At 42.8% G+C, this 21,143-nt stretch overlaps 1 protein-coding gene across 1 annotated transcript in view; it reads left to right on the forward strand.

The window, feature by feature from the left end:
• Nucleotides 1-20,514, forward strand: part of CP (ceruloplasmin) — a 569,984-nt gene extending 549,470 nt beyond the window's left edge. Inside the window, exon 19 of the mRNA XM_077929887.1 lies at nt 20,457-20,514. Within this exon, the coding sequence (XP_077786013.1) occupies nt 20,457-20,466 (10 nt within the window). The 3' untranslated portion in view covers nt 20,467-20,514. The remainder of the gene's footprint in view (nt 1-20,456) is intronic.
• The last annotated feature ends 629 nt before the right edge of the window (nt 20,515-21,143 follow it).

A 21,143-nucleotide genomic window follows, 5' to 3' on the forward strand; every position in this document is an offset into this window, starting at 1 on the left:
CTTATCCCAGCAGAATTTATCCTTGAGATGCTCTATATTTCCTGAATGTCAGCTCTTTATTTCTATTTTTTTCCTAAATGCCTACAAGCTGTGCACGATCTAACTTGCAAGTCCCAAGATTCATCCCCTGGATTACAGCGATGTGACAGTCTGGGTGGAACAATAATCTAAAAGGGCATTGTTATAAATAGTGTGTTAGAATATAATTGTTTGTCATGTCGTTTGTCCCCTTTAAATCCCTTTGAGTCCTGTTTAAGTAATTTAGACAGCTAGGTTGACAAGAGTCTTGAGACTTCCCTTATAGAGCTGTTGGACCAATCTTCAGCCTGCTTTGTCTTTAGGGACCACCTCAATTGCGGAGCAGGAAGTACAAACAGCGAATATACTGTGAGTTTATTATGAGATTTCAGCTCGGGCTTCAGCTGTCGCTACTGCTTCCTTGCTCTGTTTTACTGAACTATGTAAATGCCGCTGATGTTAATTTGCTCAACTCCTCAATAGAATTGCTGAAACAATAGGCACCCGGATGAGGCTTCTTAATCGTCATTAAGGAGCAGTTATCCCAAAGCACATTAACATGGTTACAGCAGTTTGATGAAGAATTATAAATGGCTGGAACTGAAGCTTTGCCTGTCAAAATCTTTTGGACAAATCTGGCAACTAAAAGAGCAAAGTTTAGAAAACCTTTTTAAAAAGTGTTCGGATGATTACTAATAATAGTATCATTGTTAATAATAGTTCAGTTTGTCAAAATTTGTGGTACTGAAGTTTTAAGAGAACCTAATAGATTGCCAAAGTTAATGGTTTTTACTCTCTCTCTCTCGGCTTCATTTTGGCATTTTCCCTTTGCCTAAAATGCCTTCTTAATCACAACCATCCCCACACATTTATTTAATAGCTATTATCAATAAGCAATTAGAAGTAAGTAAAATGTACAGGCTTACGTATGCTTTGCTCCATTTTTTTTTGTTACACCCCTTACCCCCTCTAAACAACAACAACCATAAATAAACCAGACTTTCAATTTTAACAATTTAACAGCACAATCCCAACCATTATCATATGTAAATCCTAATGAATTCAATCAGACATAGCCAGGATTTATTGGGGGGCGGGGGCGGGGGCAGAACCGAGCTATCTGTGACTGGTCAGCTAGTTAAGTATTTTTATTTATTTACTTGATTGGAGGGGGCAGCTGCACCCCCTGCACTACCTGACTACACCCGTGGGGCAAGGGCAAATATGCCTCCAAACCAGGGGCCGGCAAAATTTTTCAGCAGGGGGCCGATCCACTGTCCCTCAGACCTTGTGGGGGGTTGGGCGGCGGTGGCAGTGGAGGGACAATGAGTGGTGCGTGAAAGGGCTCTGGAGAGGTGCTGCTTTAAATGGCGGCCTTTCGAGCAATCACGCTGCTGCTGCTGGCACCAATCAAAGCCTAGCCCCCTTCCTCTGCAGGGTGGGGAGAAGCCGGGGGGAGGGAGGGAGGGAGGGAGGAGGCACCACTGCAGTGTGTGTTTTTTTTTGGGGGGGGGGAATAGCGTAGCACGAACAATCAGAATCAGATCCACACTGATCCACACAGCGATTCCCGGACCGTCCGCGGGCCGGATCCAGAAGGCAATTGGGCTGGATCAGGCCCCCGGGCCTTAGTTTGCCAACCCATGCTCCAAACCAGAGAGAGATTTAGACCAGCTCAGGAGTTGATCTACGGTTATGTAAGCACCACACATTGAAAGCAGATGACTTCCTCTGTAGTTGGTTAAGGGTGCTGGGAATTATAGGTCTAAACTCAGTGTAAACTGGTCCATTAGGGCAAATGAGGCAGTGCTCCACCTTAGCCAGCTCCCAACCAGCTTCCTCCTTCCCTTCAGAGCTGCTTTTTGTAGAACTCAACAGGGTGGAGACAAACCTAATCTTTGTTATAGTTACCGGTAGGTAGCCGTGTTGATCTGCCATAGTTGAAACAAAATAAACAAATTCCTTCCAGTAGCACCTTAGAGACCAAGTAAGTTTGTTATTGGTATGAGCTTTCGTGTATCTGAAGAAGTGTGCTTGCACACGAAAGCTCATACCAATAACAAACTTAGTTGGTCTCTAAGGTGCTACTGGAAGGAATTATTTTTATTTTGTTTCGACTAATCTTTGTTAGCTCCACAAGTCACTGGCTCTGGCTCTGTTGTGTGAACTCACTGCTTTCCACCCCCCAATCCCAAGGGGCACCAGCCACCACTGGATGAGTCAGTGTGGTGTAGTGGTTAAGAGTGGTGGACTCATAATCTGGTGAACCGGGTTCGCGTCTCCGCTCCTCCACATGCAGCTGCTGGGTGACCTTGGGCTAGTCACACTTCTCTGAAGTCTCTCAGCCCCACTCACCTCACAGAGTGTTTGTTGTCAGGGAGGAAGGGAAAGGAGAATGTTAGCCGCTTTGAGACTCCTTCGGGTAGTGATAAAGCAGGATATCAAATCCAAACTCTTCTTCTTCTTCCGGATAAAGTACAGTTCCCAGGATTCCTTGGGATGAAAGTTAGGTGCTTTCAATGTATAGCGTGTATGCAGCCTCTGATTTACGTACCTCCCTTTGTTCCAATGAAAGGGCATCCTTCCTTTTAGCTTCTTTAAATAAATCTTTCCCCTCTGGTTTCTTTAGAAGAAAGAAGGCTTCTTAGGAGCTGTTTTCAGGCACATAATTGGCAGCCTTCCCACACCTTCTGATGCTTACAGGAAAGCCCATCTGAAGACATCACAGGGTTTTTAGGAAGTGTGGGCACCCAGGAAAGCTGCAGAGTGCTGATGATTTGCAGAATGAAAAAAAAAGGACACTCACAAATACCCCTTGGCTACTTGGAAAGTAAGGTAACCTGCTCCCCAGCCTTGAGAATTTCACTGAGGGTTTTTTATCCCCTTTTATAAATTTTGGACACAATTTATTTTCTCATTAATTGCTAGAGAATGGTTAAGAGTGGGGGGGGGGGACTCTGGAAAAAAATATGGCACAGTACTAGTTAATAATATTTGGTAACTGAGTCTCAGTTCATGGATGTTAAAAGTATCACGTGGAAAAGAAGCAGAAATAGGATTTAAAAGATTTGAGCATGGTTTGATAGAATATGATACATTCTAATGTATAAATCACTATTGGCAACTCGGTAGTGTTAATTCCACTGGCATATCAAGTAGGAAATGCTTTTTTAATGCAAGATTTGCTTTATTTGAAAGGAGATACGGGCCCATTTGTCCAGTGTTTTTATTTGTCATGTTTTCCGTTACAGAGAGTTCTATCAAATTCCCGTACAGAGCTTAGTGAAAAATGCCAATTGCATATTTAATAAAGAATAATCCTTCCAGGAACCATTATGGCTTTAAGTGTGATTATAGAACAGCTCTCCAGTAGTTTCTTTAACTTGTATAAACATCCATTTTGTAAAGCTGGAGGCTTAATTGTACTTTTGCATAGATCCATGCCATTTTCAGATAGGCCTCTAATGAATTCCCAACCCTGGAAATTAAAAAGTGATGTATGTTACAAAGCTCTGCTCTAATAAAATTTATACTCCTGTAACTGTTGGATTATTCTACAACTTATAAAATAATTGGTCTTTCAATATTATGGTGAACTCTTACGGACTATATTATGGTCTCATGTGCTGACTTATTCTGGGTTTGTTCTAACCTGTTTGAAACAGTAATGCCCTATTTTTATATTGTTTTGACTCATTTGTCTTTAAACCATGTGCCTTTTCTCTCTCCAGCATGTCAAAAAGATGAGCCCTGCTGGATCAGACCAAAGGCCTATCTGCATAGCATTCTGTTTCCATAATGGCCAATCTGCTGTCTGTGGAAACCCACAAGCAAGATTCCCCTCTCTTGTTGTTATTCCTCAGGAGTTGGTATTGAAATGCATGCTGGTGTTGATCTTGAAGGGATCCTATAATCGTTGTGATTAGTACCCTTATCCTCTCATGCAAAAAGGTAAAGGGACCCCTGACCATTAGGTCCAGTCATGGCCGACTCTGGGGTTGCAGCGCTCATCTCGCTTTATTGGCCGAGGGAGCCGGTGTACAGCTTCCAGGTCATGTGGCCAACGTGACTAAGCCGCTTCTGGTGAACCAGAGCAGCACACGGAAACGCCATTTACCTTCCCACCGGAGCAGTACCTATTTATCTACTTGCCCTTTGACATGCTTTTGAACTGCTAGGTTGGCAGGAGCAGGGACCGAGCAATGTGAGCTCACCCCGTTGCAGGGATTCGAACCACGACCTTCTGATTGGCAAATCCTAGGCTCTGTGGTTTAACCCACAGCGCCACCCGCATCCCTTATCCTCTCATGTACCTAATCTTATTTCAACCTAAGAGCGTAAGAAGAACATGCTGGAACAGGTCAATGGCCCATCTAGTTTAGCATCCTGCTCTCACAGTGGCCAACTAAGTTGATGGCCATAATTTCTTGTGGGAGTGAGTTCCACAGTTGCACTAATTTCTGTGTGAAGTACTTGTCTATCTCCAACTCTTCAGCATCTCTGAGAGAGCACTTTCACTTCATTATGGATTATTCACTTTCACCTCATGATGGATTATTTAATAATACAACTCTATCATGCCCTCTTTTACTCCCCCTTTTCCCTGAACTACAAGGCCCCAGTGTTGCTCCAACTGCCCCACCCCACCTCAATAATTTTGGTTGCTCTTTTCTGCATCTTTTCCATCTCCATATCACCCTTTTTGAGATAAGAGTCAAGTACTCCCACCTACAAAATAAAGTTTCCCTTAGCAGAAAAATGGACTAGACCAGCATCTAAACAGATTTGGCCAAAGGGTTGCCTTCACCTTTGACTGACCCTCAAGGGGTTAAATGCTAGTCATGAGTGTGGCCAGACCATAATCTCATGCACAAACACAGAGCCTCCTCACCCTGCCTCGTCTGACCTGTGCAGCTATGGATGCTAGTTTATTGGGCATGAGTTTAAGCGCTTCCTCTTGGCCCATCCTTTTTCAGGTCTGCCACAGCTCAAGTACACAGAATAGTGTCGTTCTCTTGCACCTTCTAGGGTTGCCATATTTTGAAGAGCAGAGAAGAGGACACATTTGCCGACTTCTGCTTTTAACTATGGATCGCTAGGGCGACTCTACCCATGAAAAAGAGGACATGTCCTCGAACAAAAGGACATATGTCAACCCTCAATTTACTACACTGGGCTAGGAAGCCAGTAGCGGGGGCTCTGTGCCGGGGTCTCAGCTGGCTAGGGCTGAAAAGAATGGGAATAAACAACATCTGGAGGGCCACAGGTTCCCCATCCCTGGGACATGGCAGTGCCCGGGAAGACCTTCATCATGTACACACAATACCTTTAAAGCACAGGCAAAGCGTATTTCCCACCCCCTCAAAGAATTCTGCCCCCTGTAGTTTACCCTTGGCAGAGTTACAATTCCTAGGAACCCTTAAGAAACTCTGGTGCCCAGAATTCTTTGAGGGGCAAAATGTGCCTTCAATGAATAATGGGCGCACAGTCCTTCCTGTCTCAGGAGCATCTGATAACTGGTTTGGTATTTTAAAACTCAACTTTGTTAAAGGTTTTCAACATTTAATGCAATAAATACCAAACAAAACTGCTATCTGAAGAGAACAAACTAATAACGAAGAAAAGAAAATGGGGAGGAAAGCAAGGAATTAAAAAGAAACACACAAACACAAAGTTTTATATTCTGGTCTGGATGAGGTCAGTTCAAGGTCTGAGGATATGCTATAGGTCTGCAGGGCCTTGTGACATGGCTGTTGGTGCCTCTGGTGGTTGTTTATTATTTTATCATTTATTGGATTTATACACTGGTCCTCATCAAAAGATATTGGGGCAGTTCCCATGAAGAAGAGGACAAAACTGACTGCCTTCCGGTTCCACGGATCTATGACTGCCAAGTGATTTGTTCTGAAACGGCTGGGTAACGCTAATTTCTTGTGCTTCTTCCTTTTGTTTGAACAGGTATTTGAAGGATATTTGAGCAGCAAAGGAAGCACAGATTTCGCACAGCCACCTTTGAACCGCCGTGCTGCTTTAAAAGATGAGTTGCGTCACTAACAAGCCACAGGTGTACACTACAGGAGCGGGTGAAATTGTAATTGAGGAGTATGATGGCAGTTAATTGTCTTTAATGTATTTATCCCAAGATGCACTTATGCATCTGCTATATGTCTAGGTGTTTGTTACCAGGAGCTTTCCCCGATACTTACGCAGTGGAGGATCTATATCTAAGAGACAATAAAGATGGTGAAAATGCTATCAAGGGACTCTGAAGTGGCAGGACAAAGAAACTTAGCCTCCCTCTATGTCTTGGAAATAAATGGGCCTATTTATTTTGATGGGATTTTTTTATGCATTTCCCCATATTATGGTGTAAATACTAAACACTTGACAGCCATTTTCAGGCAGTAATCGTTCAGCTGAACTGCCATACGCCAAAGTATTTTAGTGGGCAGATAGTTTGATATTTGCCTTTCTGTTAAGAGGTACTTCTCTCCGCCGTGGGCTTATTGCTCTAATAAAATAGCTTCATACTGTAGATTAAAATAATGTCTAGCCTGCCACTGACAATGGAGGATTTATGTGTGGGAGTAACCCACAATACTGCCTCCATGCATGCATGGAGAATAGATGTGATAATTAGTCATACACTGTCATTCATTTATGCAAGCAATACAGAAATGTAAGATGAGAACAACAGTGAGGCATTGCTGTGCAATAGTGCCCTGAATTCTAAATGTACTAAAACAGTGGGAGCGCAGAACTGATTATTAACCACGCTGTGGCCAAATTTTGCTCCTGTTTTTGTTCATGGTAGCTTTATCAATTTATCTGTTTTAAACGTGTAATCTGTCCTCCCTGTATTCCAGATTAGGGTGTGTGTGTGTGTGTGTGTGTGTGTGTGTGTGTGTGTTTAGATAATTACAAACTTTTTAGTCGTGGCAAATGAAAGCATGTGGTCTATGGTCTAAGGTTCTTTTACTATGTATAAATACTGAACATAAGAAGACAGAAAATATATGTACAACATGTTTTAAATCAGGGATAGGGAACCTTTTTCAACCCAAGGGGCACATTTCTTTCTGGGTAGTCTTTTGGGAGGGGCACATGGCAAGGGCAAATGTGAACAGAGCAATGAATGCAAATTTTACACTCATTGTAGGCTAGTTAATGCACAGACTCTTTATGTTCCTCTCTATGCTCCATCCAGGGAAGAAAGAGGCATTATCCATGTTCAAGGGCACATTCCAGACAGGCAAAGAGAAGACACTCAAGAAAAAGCAGGGTTAGTATGAGGTGCAGCTAGGGAGTGTGGCCTTGGGAGAGTCCCCAGGGCCAGAGAGATAGGGGCATTGGGATGCTCAAGATGGCTAGCAATGCCATACCAAGACATTGTACTGCCTAAGGTACATCCAAATGCACACACAAACTCACAGAGACCTAGGATGAACACGTTTAGAATACTTGCCACACCTTTCAGGCACTTCAGGGTACCACATGAAGCAGGGCCCACTCTAGCAGCTAAGAAAACCCCATTGACATCAGTGGTAGAAAAGAGTTCAAAGTAGGGAAAACAGAAAGGTCTGACCTTTTCCATCTGCTACTGTAGAGAAGCTGTGGCAAGGGATGAGAAGTGGTCTCTCCTTCTGTGTGCTTCCTAGAAGAGGGCACGGGAGGCCAATAAGATTCCAGCAGTCTCTCTCTTGCAGCAGGCATACACTGAACTAGCCCAACATATCTTGCTGCCTAACGCCAAAGATGGCAGCCTACTGTATGTACAGACGCCAACTGGACTGACGGTTGAATCATATTTCAACACTGGCAATGGGACTAGTCTTGGACACGGGACAACTTATCAGGAGTGGCTGCCTCTTGTCTCTCTTCCACTGTGGCTGAGCCGATGAGGAATCAACCCTGAGAGCAGAAATACATTCACATAAGAAGAGCCTTGCTGGGTCCGACCAAAGCCCCATCAAGTCCACCTCCTTGATCTTTCGGTGGCCAACCAGATGTCTGTGGGAAGCTCACAAGGATGACATGAGTGCAACAGGACTCTCCAAATTATCGAGCCCCAACAACTGGTATTCAAAGGCATATTTCTTCCGAGCCTGGAGGTAATATGTAGACCACGGGTAGGCAAACTAAGGCCTGGGGGCCGGATCCGGCCCAATCGCCTTCTAAATCCAGCCCGCGGACAGACCAGGCATCAGCGTATTTTTACATGAGTAGAATGTGTCCCTTTACCTAAAATGCATCTCTGGGTTATTTGTGGGGCATAGGAATTCGTTCATTCCCCCCCCCCCAAAAAAAAAATATATAGTCTGGCCCCCCACAAGGTCTGAGGGCCAGTGGACTGGCCCCCTGCTGAAAAAGTTTGCTGACCCCTGATGTAGACATTGTAACTAATAGCCATTGATCTCGTTCTCTGCCTCCATGAATCAGTCCAATCTGCTTTTAAAGAAAACAAAGTTGGTCGCCATCCCGTTGGCCCTATTGGCTGTATACATTTGAAGCAGTATCATCCTGCTTTGAACAGCCATGGCTTCTCACAAAGCATTCTGGGCACTGCGGTTTGTTTGCTGAGAGGAGTTAGGAGAGCCCTACTCCCCTCACAAGCTACAATTCCCATACCTCACTGGGAAGAAGGGTTGATTGTTAAACCACTCTGAGAATTATAGCTGTGAGGGGAATAGGGTTCTCCTTAACAACTCCAAGCACCCTTAACAAACTACAGTTCTCAAGATCCTTTGGGGGAAGACATGATTGCTCAAAATGGTAGGATATTGTTTTAAATGTATAGTGCAAATGAGGCCTATATATTTTAATGGAAAATCCCATTATGCTCTGTGTGAAGAAGTATTTTGTTGGGAGAGAACCTATCCTGAAATCCCAGAGAGCTACTCAGCTAATTAGGTACAAGGCACTTTTCTATACTTCTGTACTAGATGTCTCCTATCCATATTATCACTGACACTCTCAACTCTACAAGGTTAGTTAGACCTCTTAAGGAGAAGGTGCTGTTGAGTTCGATTCAATTAGAGAAGGGCTGTGGGCCGAAAACCGCACAAAAAACTTATTTGGGAGTTTTTAATAGCGGCTTTTCCAGAGGTCTAGAATTCTCCCCATGCTTACTTTTCATCAGAGAGTTAACTTCCTACATAATCAAGGCTGCTTTGAAATTTTTATTCATTTGTACTGGATAACCTTCCACCAATTCCATAAGGCCTATGACAATTGCCCCAATCCTGCAACTTGTGTTAAGTATGATAAATGCACCTCAACAGTGCTACAAGAAAATGTAGAACCTTATATACTGTTGGGGACATTGCTGTTTTTTATATATATACAAAAATGGGGAATGAATATGTACTATTGATTTTCATATTTTAATTGTTTTATCAAAAGCACAATTAATGGTTTCCCCCCCAAGAAAACAAGAAGTACAACGCTATCTTTCTCTCTATATTGGAAGCATCGAAAGAGGAAGAAGAGGTGTTGTAAGAGCACTGCTATGTCTCTGAAATGTATTGCCTGTATCAGCTCTTTCTTGCAGGAATCGCCATGCAGAATTATGGCTGTCCTTCCAATGCGGATCCAAATTTATATCAGGCTGCTGCTTCCTCCATCTGATATAGAGCAAATATTAGCATTGTCTAGAAGCGCCTTCTGTCCCTTCTAGTAATCCGCTTCTCCCTCAGAGGAGCCTAATAAAAATGCGGTTGCTGTGGTAATTGTTATATTATGTTCAGAAAAGTGCCAAGAATATAATTACTTGCAAAATGACTTCACAGTTCAACTTTAATATACATGGTAGAACTGTTGGGTAGTAAAAGACAAGGAAAACTGGGTAAACAAGTCTATTTAGTGGTAGTGTCTTTATTAAATTAAACTTTTAATAGTATCACTTGTTTACAGTACATTAACTAGTCACAATTTTCAATGTTTGCCATATATATATATATATATATATATTTGCTTTCGTAGATTTTCGTAGATATATATATAACCCAAGCCACCAGAAGATTGATTCCTTAAGAATGTTCTCCCAGGTATGTGTAGAATATTAATTAGGACTGTCTATTTCGGTCGGATAATAACAATGTCCAACAACTGAATGGAATCTGTGACCTGTGAAAGAACCATTCATATGCCTTAGACTGCCTTGGAGCATTATTTAACAAGTGAACATGGAACTTTTTCACAGTGATCCCAAACGTTTCAACTGTGTATTTCATGGTTTGGTTGTTGTTGTGTCTCCAAAAACACACACAGAGATTCCCTCCCCACCCCTCCCCCCACGCTCTTGGGAAGGATTCCATGCTTGCTCTCACTTAAATAAATGCTTTTTAATGCTTTTTTATACGATCGTTTCTGCTATGATACCTATGGGCTTTCAATTGTAGCACTGGTAACCAGAGGATGTGTTCCAGCAATTGAATGTCTTCATCTTAAATCTTTAGGGCTGCCCAACACCACCTTTAACAATCAGCCGTAATTAAAAAGCCGCTGTTCAAATTGTGTAAGGGATAAGTAAATTTCATTTTAAATACTGTAGTCAGGATTAAGGGGTTTTCTCACTGGGAAGCCTGTGGGCTCCCCCCTGCCCCCGCTTCCTTCTTCTTCTTTTCTTCAGGCTGTATCATTTTTCAATGGAGAGCTAAGAATAACGGCCATTTACTGTAACAATTTCTAGAAGTATTTCAGTTTATCAAAGACGTTTCTCACGACTGACAGAAGCATATGGTTCACTTGCAGTTCCTGTAAGCATCCCATGGGACATGTTTCTCCACCCACAAAAGCACCATCAGAGGTCTAACTAGCTGATATTTGTCCTAACTAGCAGACAAGTCAAGTCCCCATAGGGAGTAGGGATTCAATGGACAGGGAGAATCAGCTGTCTCCAGCTATGCAGCATGGGCTCCCAAGGGCAGCTTTGTGAGATACAACAGGCACCAAAAGTGACCCCCTGTCCTTGCCTTCTCAAATATGCTGTTCCATCTTTTACAATGTTACACTGAAATGAAATTCTGGGCACGGTGTGTGTGTTAATTTGCATTGGGAAGTATAGCAATTACTGTTTTTCTGGGCTTAATGGTCTTTCAGATCCCTCATCTTTAGATGGTAATATGCATAACTTTACAGTAGTAACTTGGGTTACAGACGCTTCAGGTTACAGATGCTTCAGGTTACAGACTCCACTAACCCAGAAATAGTACCTCGGGTTAAGAACTTTGCTTCAGGATGAGAACAGAAATTGCGGCGCGGCGGCAGCAGGAGGCCCCATTAGCTAAAGTGGGATCTCAGGTTAAGAACAGTTTCAGGTTAAGAACAGACTTCCAGAACAAATTAAGTTCTTAACCCGAGGTACCACTGTACTTCCTTCAAAAGGGAAACCAGCTACGCTGCCTTTGGAGAGGCCTACTCATTCTTTTGACCTCTGCCCATGGATGGGAACAGGTCAAACCCCTTTCAGATCTTCTTCTCAGCATGTTCACTCTATGCATGGGGATCAGGACGTGGGTGATGCTGTGGTCTAAACCACTGAGCCTCTTGGGCTTGCCGATCAGAAGGTCAGCGGTTCGAATCCCCATGATGAAATGAGCTCCCGTTGCTCTGTCCCAGCTTCTTGCCAACCTAGCAGTTTGAAAGCATGCCAGTGCAAGTAGATAAATAGGTACAGCTGCGGAGGGAAAGTAAACGGCATTTCTGTGCACTCTGGCTTCCATCATGGTGTTCCGTTGCACCAGAAGAGGTTTAGTCATGCTGGCCACATGACCTGGAAAGCTGTCTGTGGATAAACACCGGTTCCCTTGGCCTGAAAGTTAGATGAGCGTCGCAACCCCATAGCCGCCTTTGAGTGGACTTAACCGTCCAGGGATCCTTTACCTGATTGTTCCACCAATCCATAATGGATGTGAGACACTGATAGAACCTTCTTCAGCTGTCATCCCCCTCATGGGGTCATGAGGCACAAGCTAGCCCAGCACTCTCCATCGTACCCTCAGTATTTGCCCCTGCTGCTCCCCACATATTGGGGGCTGCATGTTTGTTGTGAAGATCCTCAAGAACATAAGAAGAGCCTGGTGGATCAGCCCAATGGCCCATCTAGTCCAGCATCCTGTTCTCACAGTGGCCAGCCAGATGCCTGTGGGAAACCTGCAACTTCATTGGAATTCCAGTGCTCCAGCTGGGATAGCTCAGGTCAGTAGCACATGAGACTCTTAATCTCAGGGTCGAGGGTTCGAGCCCCACGTTGGGCAAAAGATTCCTGCATTGCAGCAGGTTGGACTATAGATGACCCTTGTGGTCCCTTCCAACTCTACAATTCCATGATTCTATGAGGGGGGGGGGACCTTTATCTACTGCATGCCAGGCATCATTATATAATTCCTTTCATATCACCACTTGCTTTCCTTTTCTCTAAACTAAAAAGTCCCACATATTGCAACCTTTCCTCATAGGAAAGGTTGCTCCATCTCCTTGGTCTTTTTGGTTGCTCTTTTCTGAAAACTTCTCAATATCCTTTTTGAGGCGAGGCGACCATATCTTCTCTGCTCATGTATTCTTCCTGTGCAATTTAGAATCCTGATTATAATAATATAATAATAATAATTTATTATTTATACCCTGCCCATCTGGGTTTCCCCAGCCATTCTGGGTGGCTTCCAACAGAATATTAAAATACAATAGTCTTATTAAACATTAAAAGCTTCCCTAAACAGGGCTGCCTTCAGATGTCTTCTAAAAGTCTGGTAGTTGTTTTTCTCTTTGACATCTGGTGGGAGGGCGTTCCACAGGGCGGGTGCCACTACCGAGAAGGCCCTCTGCCTGGTTCCCTGTAACTTGGCTTCTCGCAGCGAGAGAACCACCAGAAGGCCCTCAGCAATGGACCTCAGTGTCCAGGCAGAACAATAGGTGGTGATTGTATGGCAGGCTCCTGGCAGGAGACATTCACTCTACAATGTGTGGAGTGTGAACAGGAGACAAGGATGTGACGGAAGGGACAGGGTCAATGGCCTTGTCTCTTCCTGCCCCCCAACATGATTCTAATCTTGTGGCTTGTGAGCAACCAGTGTCTTGAAGACATGGAGTGGTTAACATACATTTGTGAGTTTGCCCATGGATCTTCTCTTCTGGGATGATAACTGACATTTGCTGGATCACTTTCAGCCTTTTTCCTAGTTCACATTTCCCCACTGTCACAAAGCGATAACAGCCACTCGATAGGCCATTTCAACCCCCCCCCTTTCCTTATTCTCGCTCCCGCTTTAAAAACAAAAAACAAAAACAGCAACCATCGCCACTCTCTGTTCATTAAAGAAAATGTTGCAAACCCTGTGATTCTGCAGAAAAGGAACATATGAAAATATTTGTTATAGCGATCAGATTTGTTTTGGATTGCCTTGAGAACAGAAGGTCAGAGACATAAGGGTCTGTCTGATAATATTAGTTTGGAAAGTATTACAAAATTGCTGTGTATGTGTGTGTGAGAGAGAGAGAGACGGGGAGAGAGAGTCAATGCTGTTAACTCCATGTTTTCCATGACATGTTAAAAAGGAAACTGTTGTATTGATATGAAATAACTGACTCCAGGCAGGTCAACGCGGTCAATTTTGTCTCTCCACCATGCACTCCAGGGATGCATCATGCAGAGAATGTTTCATATTAACCGAGCTTTCAATGGAGGCAGCTGCTACTTCTCAGGAATGATTCCTGTTATCACGGTGGCTGCAAATTGTGTTGCTGTGATTACAGAAATTGCCGCTAAAAAAGTGCAAGTGTTATCAGTCGAGATTCCAGTCCGTATGGGAGATTTGCTGTGTGTGAATGCATCCCCAGGGAGCCTTTGCGTGGAGACAAAACTGACTGTGTGAACAAGCAACCCCTCAGTCTGTCTGACCCAATATCTTTGGTGTATATGCATAGGATTGACTGTGCACATAGAATTAGACTTTAGAAGCAACTGCGTTTCAGGAGATCTCTCTTTGCTAATTTGTTGCTTTTCACTAGGGAATGAAAAGTCTTTTCCGGTCCACAAAGAATGATAATCAGTTGTTAATTCCCAAAGATTGATCCATGTATTCCAGATGAGAGTCTGTCACAAACAAGGAGGAAGTTGTGATGTGGTGCTCCTTGGTGGCAGAGTACAATGAATCCCTCAGAGATGTGCCTTGTTCTCCAGCTGCTGCAGCAGCAACAACAACAGAAGATTCAGTTATGCTCTAAGATTTGGGGCTTTATTGCTGGAGCTGTCACTGAACCAGAAAGCAAGGAGCATGAGATTGTTTCCTGGCTGGTAGTTTTCTACATTTCTTCTCTAGCATCTGCAACTGACCATAAATGGAGATAGGATGGATCATGGGCTTGATCCAATTAAAATGTTCTCATCGTACAACCTAAGAAGAGCTGAAGCCTTACGCTACTGCTTGCAAGATGTATATATTATTTTTTCTGAATTCTTTCAAGTTTCACCCCTCTTCTCTTCCTCAAGGGCTAGGCTTATCCCTGACGCAACTGCTATTTTTATGTTGAAGCTGACCAGTACCTTGGCAAAGATAAATGCAGCCCTGTTGTATCTTTGTGTACTATTTCTTTGTCTCCATATAGATTCTCCAGATTTCTAATGGGAATATCTAACAGGAAATGCGTTTTGTTGACTGTGGCTCATAAAACATGTCCTTTCCTACCCCAGTTATTTTTGTCACTTGTGAAAGCTCATCGTGCAATAGATAAACTGTCAAAAATAATTAAGAAAAATGCTGATATGCGCCCATGGCAAAGAATTATACTTTTTGATGGTGGCTGTTTTCATCGTCCAGAGTCAGTCCCTTGGCAGATATAAATACAGGTGTTATCACCTCATTGCAGATGATGATGATGTTGTGAATCAATGCCGACAAAGGCTGTTTGGGAGACATTCAGTATGGAGGAAAGTGATATATATTAGGAAGGTGGGGAGAGGAATGCAGAACAGCATTTAAACAGGTCCATAAAACTTATGTATACTGTAGGGATTGCTGGTGTTTTTTAAATGTAGACAATATTAAATTATCCAGTTTGCATAATATGCCCATTGATAGTAAAATTGCACTGATGATGAAACCCTATAAAATGCCAAACTCTGTAAGCATGTGAACATACTTTATATTTTAGGCGATTTACAGTTTGAGGTTTCGTTTCTGAGCTAATAGGTGTATAGGCAGTAAACTGCCACATGCAGACCTTAGTTGCGATTTAGATCATTGGGTTTCTACATTTTTGAAGTAAGCCCTTCCACCCATGAAGGGTTTTTTGTTTGTTTTTTTAAACCCTACACAAATCTATACCATAAATTCTGAAAGGAAATGGGTTTTTGGTGGGATTTATGGCATCAGATTACAGTAAATGGCTAAACAGTTATAGGAATATAGCCTTTTGCATTTGATAGGAAATACTGGAAGAGAACCCATAATTCCGAAGAGAAGCCTTGAGTCTTAGGGGCTTTAATCTCTTACCAAAGGACTTTAGAAAATTAAAAAGCAAACGCATTTACAGCTGGAATCCAAGAGCCACTGAACTGAGGCAGCAGTTTAGAGGAACCAGTGAAAAGAAGGGTGAATTTGGATGTGGGAAATACTGCGCTAGTGTCCCTGGCCATAATGCCAACACTTCTGTCATGCTTCCCAATGTCCACTTGACACAGCTGAGTGACAATGATTGGCAGTGGCTCTCCGGGCGTTCAGGCAGGGGACACTCCCAGCCCAACTGGGAGCTCCCAAGGTTTGGATTATTGAGCTACAGCCCTTATTTGCTGCACCTTCTTGATAAGGGCTTCGTTGTTCTTTCCACTGCAAGGAGCTTGTGGTATTGTATATAGTTTTGCCTCCAACCCTTCACAACAGCTCCATGAGTTAGGTTAGGTGGACAGATAGTGACTAGGGGTTGGGGTGGTGGTACCCAGGTTGAACCAGCGTGGGTCAACTTGATGTCACCTGTATTGTAGCCACGGGACATATAATGTTGTGTGTGTGTGTGTGTGTGTGTGTGTGTTCAGAGACTTTCTTATATTTTTACCCATTTTTATGATGCATTGAACACTTTAAAATACAGAACGATCGAATGTATAAAAAAGAAATAAGAAGTGATTTATATTATATTATATTATATTAATAATGTGTAATATTATATATATTCTGATATATATGTGTATATATGTGTGTGTACACACACAGACACAGGAATATATATATATATATATGCGCACACACATACATACACATATACAGTACATATAAATATACATATACATATACTTCACTTATTTGCACTCAGAACATTTGGGATGTACAGTTTTTCTCACTTCTTCTCCTTTCATTTTCGTATCATGTGCTTGTTTGTTTTTGAAATGCACCCTTTGGTTGGAAAATGTGCAGACAATGAATGAAAGCATCTTGAGTTCAAAGTATTCTTGTTTTCATTTAAATCCTTCCTATCACCTGCTGTTTGTTGCTCTTTGCTTACGGCATGAATCCCCCTGGATTTCAGGAAACCTAACTGGTCCTCTATAAACTGCCACGACTATTCGTTTCCCATGTATTCTTCTGTCCCCATAGCTTCTGATGTGAAACAGATTTTACTTTTCTAGAGAGTAGAGGTCAACATGAAAGCTTCTTCTTTAAAAAAAGAAAAAAAGAAAAAAGAAATCACTCTGGCATTCAACTTTTCGGTTTGTTATGTTCTGCTTTCTACTATACTTTAGAATTATGTCACAAATGTAAAGCAAAAATTCTGCATTAAGTTCTAAATTTCATTTTTGGGTGGGAATGTTGCAATTACCATGCCATTCAGGTGGTAAGTTTACACCGGTATCTCATGAGATTTTGAGAAAATGTCATCTTTGATGTTCATCATAGCATTTTATAGAAACTAATTGGGAAATACAATCTCTTTGTAGACTTTCATTCATTCCTCTTCCACATTCCAAGAGAGCACAGGGAGCACTGATTGTGTGACCACTTTTGTCCTGCCTCTGAGGAAGTAAGTAATTTCACTTCTATTATCTGGTGGTGTGACTGTTTGTATAAATACCTGCTCATCTGGAGAAATAAGGAGCTCACACTTTCTATTTGTAGAACTTTGTTGCTGGACTATTTCTCTCTTTCTCCCCCCCCCCCCCCCCCGTCTCTCTCACACACAAAACAGGGAGTGATATAGAACATTTATGTTGTACAATGTCACTAGATAAGTTGTATTTGTCCCAAATTATCCATGAAAATTTAATGCAATTTTCCAGGGCATGGGGAATACCAGGCCCAGAGATGAAATGTGGCCCTCCAGTCTTCTCTACCTGGCCCTTGGGACTCTCCCCAAACCACCTCTCTTCTCATCCACACCCCCTCTTCCCAGGGCAGACTCTTGAACCGGACCTACTTCATAGAATCCTAGAACTGTAGAGTTTGAAGGAGTCCAGAGAGTCATCTAGTCCATTTGCATTTTTACTGCAGGCCTGTAAAAATATTTTGCAAGCAGGTATAAGTGGCTGATAGATAGAGGCGGACAAATATGTCAGTTTTTATTGTTCTCCAATCAAAATTTTGTTATTTGTTCCGAACTGAAGTTTGGTTCTACACCTTTCCACATCAGTTTTGTGAAAATAAAAACCTCGCAGTTTATTCACTAGCAGTTTACTGTGAATAATATACACATTTTGGCAAAGCAATTCCCGCCAATATAATGCATTCTTCTGTGTTATTTTTTACTTATAGATGTGACATACACAGTTTCCTCTACTGCATTTTTGCACACATTACACTGCAAAAATTGGAGACATGCAAATTTCAATGTTTCAGTTTGCTAATTGTTTTGGAAAGTGAGAATTAGGTAAGAATACATCTACCGTATTTTTCACCCTATAGGACGCACTTTTTCCCCTCCAAAAATGAAGGGGAAATGTGTGTGCGTCCTATGGGGCAAATGCAGGCTTTCGCTGAAGCCTGGAGAGCGAGAGGGGCCGGTGCGCACCAACCCCTCTCGCTCTCCAGGCTTCAGGAAGCTCTGCGCAACCCTTGGGAGACCAGCGTGAAGTTGCGCAGAGCTGCCTGCAGTCCCGGGCTTCGTGCAGCTCTGCGCAACCCTAGGGAGCCTGGCGCGAAGTTGTTCTGGGGGCTGGGGTCGGGGGAAGCTCTGGCTCCCCCCGCGCCAGCCCCACGCCTGGGGGGGAAATAAATTTTTTTTCTTTATTCCCCCCCCCAAAAAAAAACTAGGTGCGCCCTATGGGGCGGTGCACCCTATGGGGCGAAAAATACGGTAAATGCTAACTGATTTCTCTCTCGTCCTTTCTGATAATATTAACAAGTGATATTAACAAGCCACAGGGTTGTTTCTGGGGACTTAAAACACTTGAGACATAGGTCCATAATGTCTCCTATGAGACATAGGTCCATAGGAAAATTTATAGATAGAGATGCTTCTGGTAAATGAAGATGGTGGCTGACTAGGGTCTTGCCAGGCTGCAAACTGAAGTGTGTGCAGCCACCCTAGAAGCAAAGAGGGGAAAAATAAGTTTCAAAAAGGGGGGGAAGGGTCAAGTGATCTGTGGCCCATTGCAGATGACCCAGGGCTAGCTCTCTATTATGTGTTTAAGATTGCAGCCCTAATCTCTTCCAGAAAACAAAACAAAACAAAAACACCACTTCTTGCCCTTCCAATGCTGCCTTTGTTGCACAAGTGACAAGGGAAGGTATTCAGCTAACTCATCCTCTTTCAAGGTTTCTAGTTAGCATGCAAAAGAAGGAAGTTGCACATCTTGTTCATGGGAAGATTATATGTTCCGGAAATGAGTACAGCACATAAAGGGCAGCAAGCATTTACATTAACCAGAAAGATGGTGAAGGCCCAGGTCACTTTGGTCAGTGCTTCTGCTGCAATACGTACATGAAACTTCCTGAGCAAAAGTTTAGTATGGAGCTCTGTTTCACAAATGACCTTAATGAAATGAATAATATTTTCACGCCCATAAATACATATACATACAATCTGAAATGAGCAATTGTTTTTTTGTGTCTCATCATTTCCCAAGGGAAACTTCATAATTTTCAAACCATATGTGAACCAGTGTGTGTGTGTGTGTGTGTAAATATTTTTTATATATCTATATATATATATCCCATAGTTGCCTTTGTCTGGACTTAACCATCTAGGGGTCCTTCACCTTTACCTTTACCTTTACCGTGTGTGTGTGTGTGTGTGTGTGTGTGTGTGTAAACGAACAGGACAAAACAAATCTTGCCTCTTTCTTTTGCTCTCTCACTCTCCCGCTTAACAAAAGCACCACCATCAACACCAAAAACCTTGAGTCTAATTAAAATCCACCACATTAAGGTCCTTTTGGTTATGAAGCAGACATGGCTGTCTGAAATTTGGGAGTCTTGATATGCTTTTCCAATGATGTGTCAAGCCCATTATAGTGGAATGAGCTACTAATGTGACATTACTGACATAATGTGATGCATCTAACCACCTGAATGATGCATCAGGCAGAAGGAATTTCCGAAGGAGGCTGCTCACTCTTGCAAAATGAAAAGGGGGGAAACAATCTGGAAGAAGTGGGACATAAATCCTTTTATATAGTTTAACACAAATTTAATTATCAAGTGTTTGTAAATGTTCAACCAATTAGGCAGCTTGATTGGCTGAAGACTCCTGGATTTATAGCTTTGAAGATAGATTATCTTGTGCGAGTGAAAGGTCTACATTAGACAGAGTGGTTTGCATGAGAAGCAGTTGGTTACAATGCTTGTATTAAGAGGATGAGCACTGCTCCTTTGCCTAACAAAAGGGTTTTGTGTTGTTGTTTTAAAGTCAAGTTCCCGCAAGTAAAAAATAAACAGAAGTACTACTGTCGTGTAGAAAATATATAATAACACATTATATATATATATATATATATATATATATATATATATATATATATGTCAGGGAACTGCCATCGGAGCTAGGAGTGGAGGCAAGGCTCCCAAGCGATGCCGGAGAAGGGCCAAGCAGGGAGAGAGGAGACTCATTGGCCGGGGAAGGAAATCAGCGTGACACCAGGGAGGAAGGGGGGCAGAGGAGGGCTTCGGAGAGATGGCTCCAGGACTCTTCACCAGAGACCAGCGGGGAGAGCACGGGTCCTCCGCTGCCCACACCCACCCTGCGCAAAAGACTTCCGCGCAGGGAGGCTAGGCGGAGACTATCCGTCAAGGAACTTTTATGTTGGAAGAAGTTTAGGAAACATCCACTGACAGATTCTGCCAGTGACTGAGACAGACGTGGAATCAGGACTGTCCAGCCAGGGAAAGGTTTATCCAGGCAACCTCGCCGAGAGTGGCGGCAACTTACGCACGAGCAACCCCCAATTCCCATTACTATATATATATATATATATATATATATATATATATATATATATATTTGTTGTTTAGTCGTGTCTGACTCTTCGTGACCCCATGGACCAGGGCACGCCAGGCACTCCTGTCTTCCACTGCCAAGCATAGTTTGGTCAAACTCATGCTGGTAGCTTCGAGAACACTATCCAACCATCCCGTCCTCTGTCATCCCCTTCATCAGGGTCTTTTCCAGGGAGTCTTCTCTTCTCATGAGGTGGCCAAAGTATTGAAGTCTCAGCTCCAGGATCTGTCCTTCCGGTGAGCATTCAGGGCTGATTTCCTTAAGAATGGAGAGGTTTGATCTTCTTGCAGTCCATGGGACTCTCAAGAGTCTCTCCAGCACCATAATTCAAAAGCATCACTTCTTCGGCGATCAGCCTTCTTTATGGTCCAGCTCTCACTTCCATACATCACTACTGGGAAAACCATAGCTTTAACTATACAGACCTTTGTTGGCAAGGTGATGTCTCTGATATATATATTATAACTTAATAGAAAAGACAGATACAGATAGAGAGATACCTAGAGAGATCCCTTTTTCCATTTGAAATGGATTGTTATGGGTGCCGTCCAGCCCAAGTGAAGCTGAAGATCCCATTCAACAGAAACCAATGGCTATTGGTTGAAATGGTGACATACTACCTCAATGTGCTGGCCTTTCTCGATCTAAAGTATGGAGGATGCCTACCAAAGGAGATGATGGCCTTTTTGGTAGTTACCCCC

The sequence above is a fragment of the Podarcis muralis genome, chromosome 6, assembly GCF_964188315.1.
Source record: "Podarcis muralis chromosome 6, rPodMur119.hap1.1, whole genome shotgun sequence".
Classification (NCBI taxonomy): Eukaryota; Metazoa; Chordata; class Lepidosauria; order Squamata; family Lacertidae; genus Podarcis; species Podarcis muralis.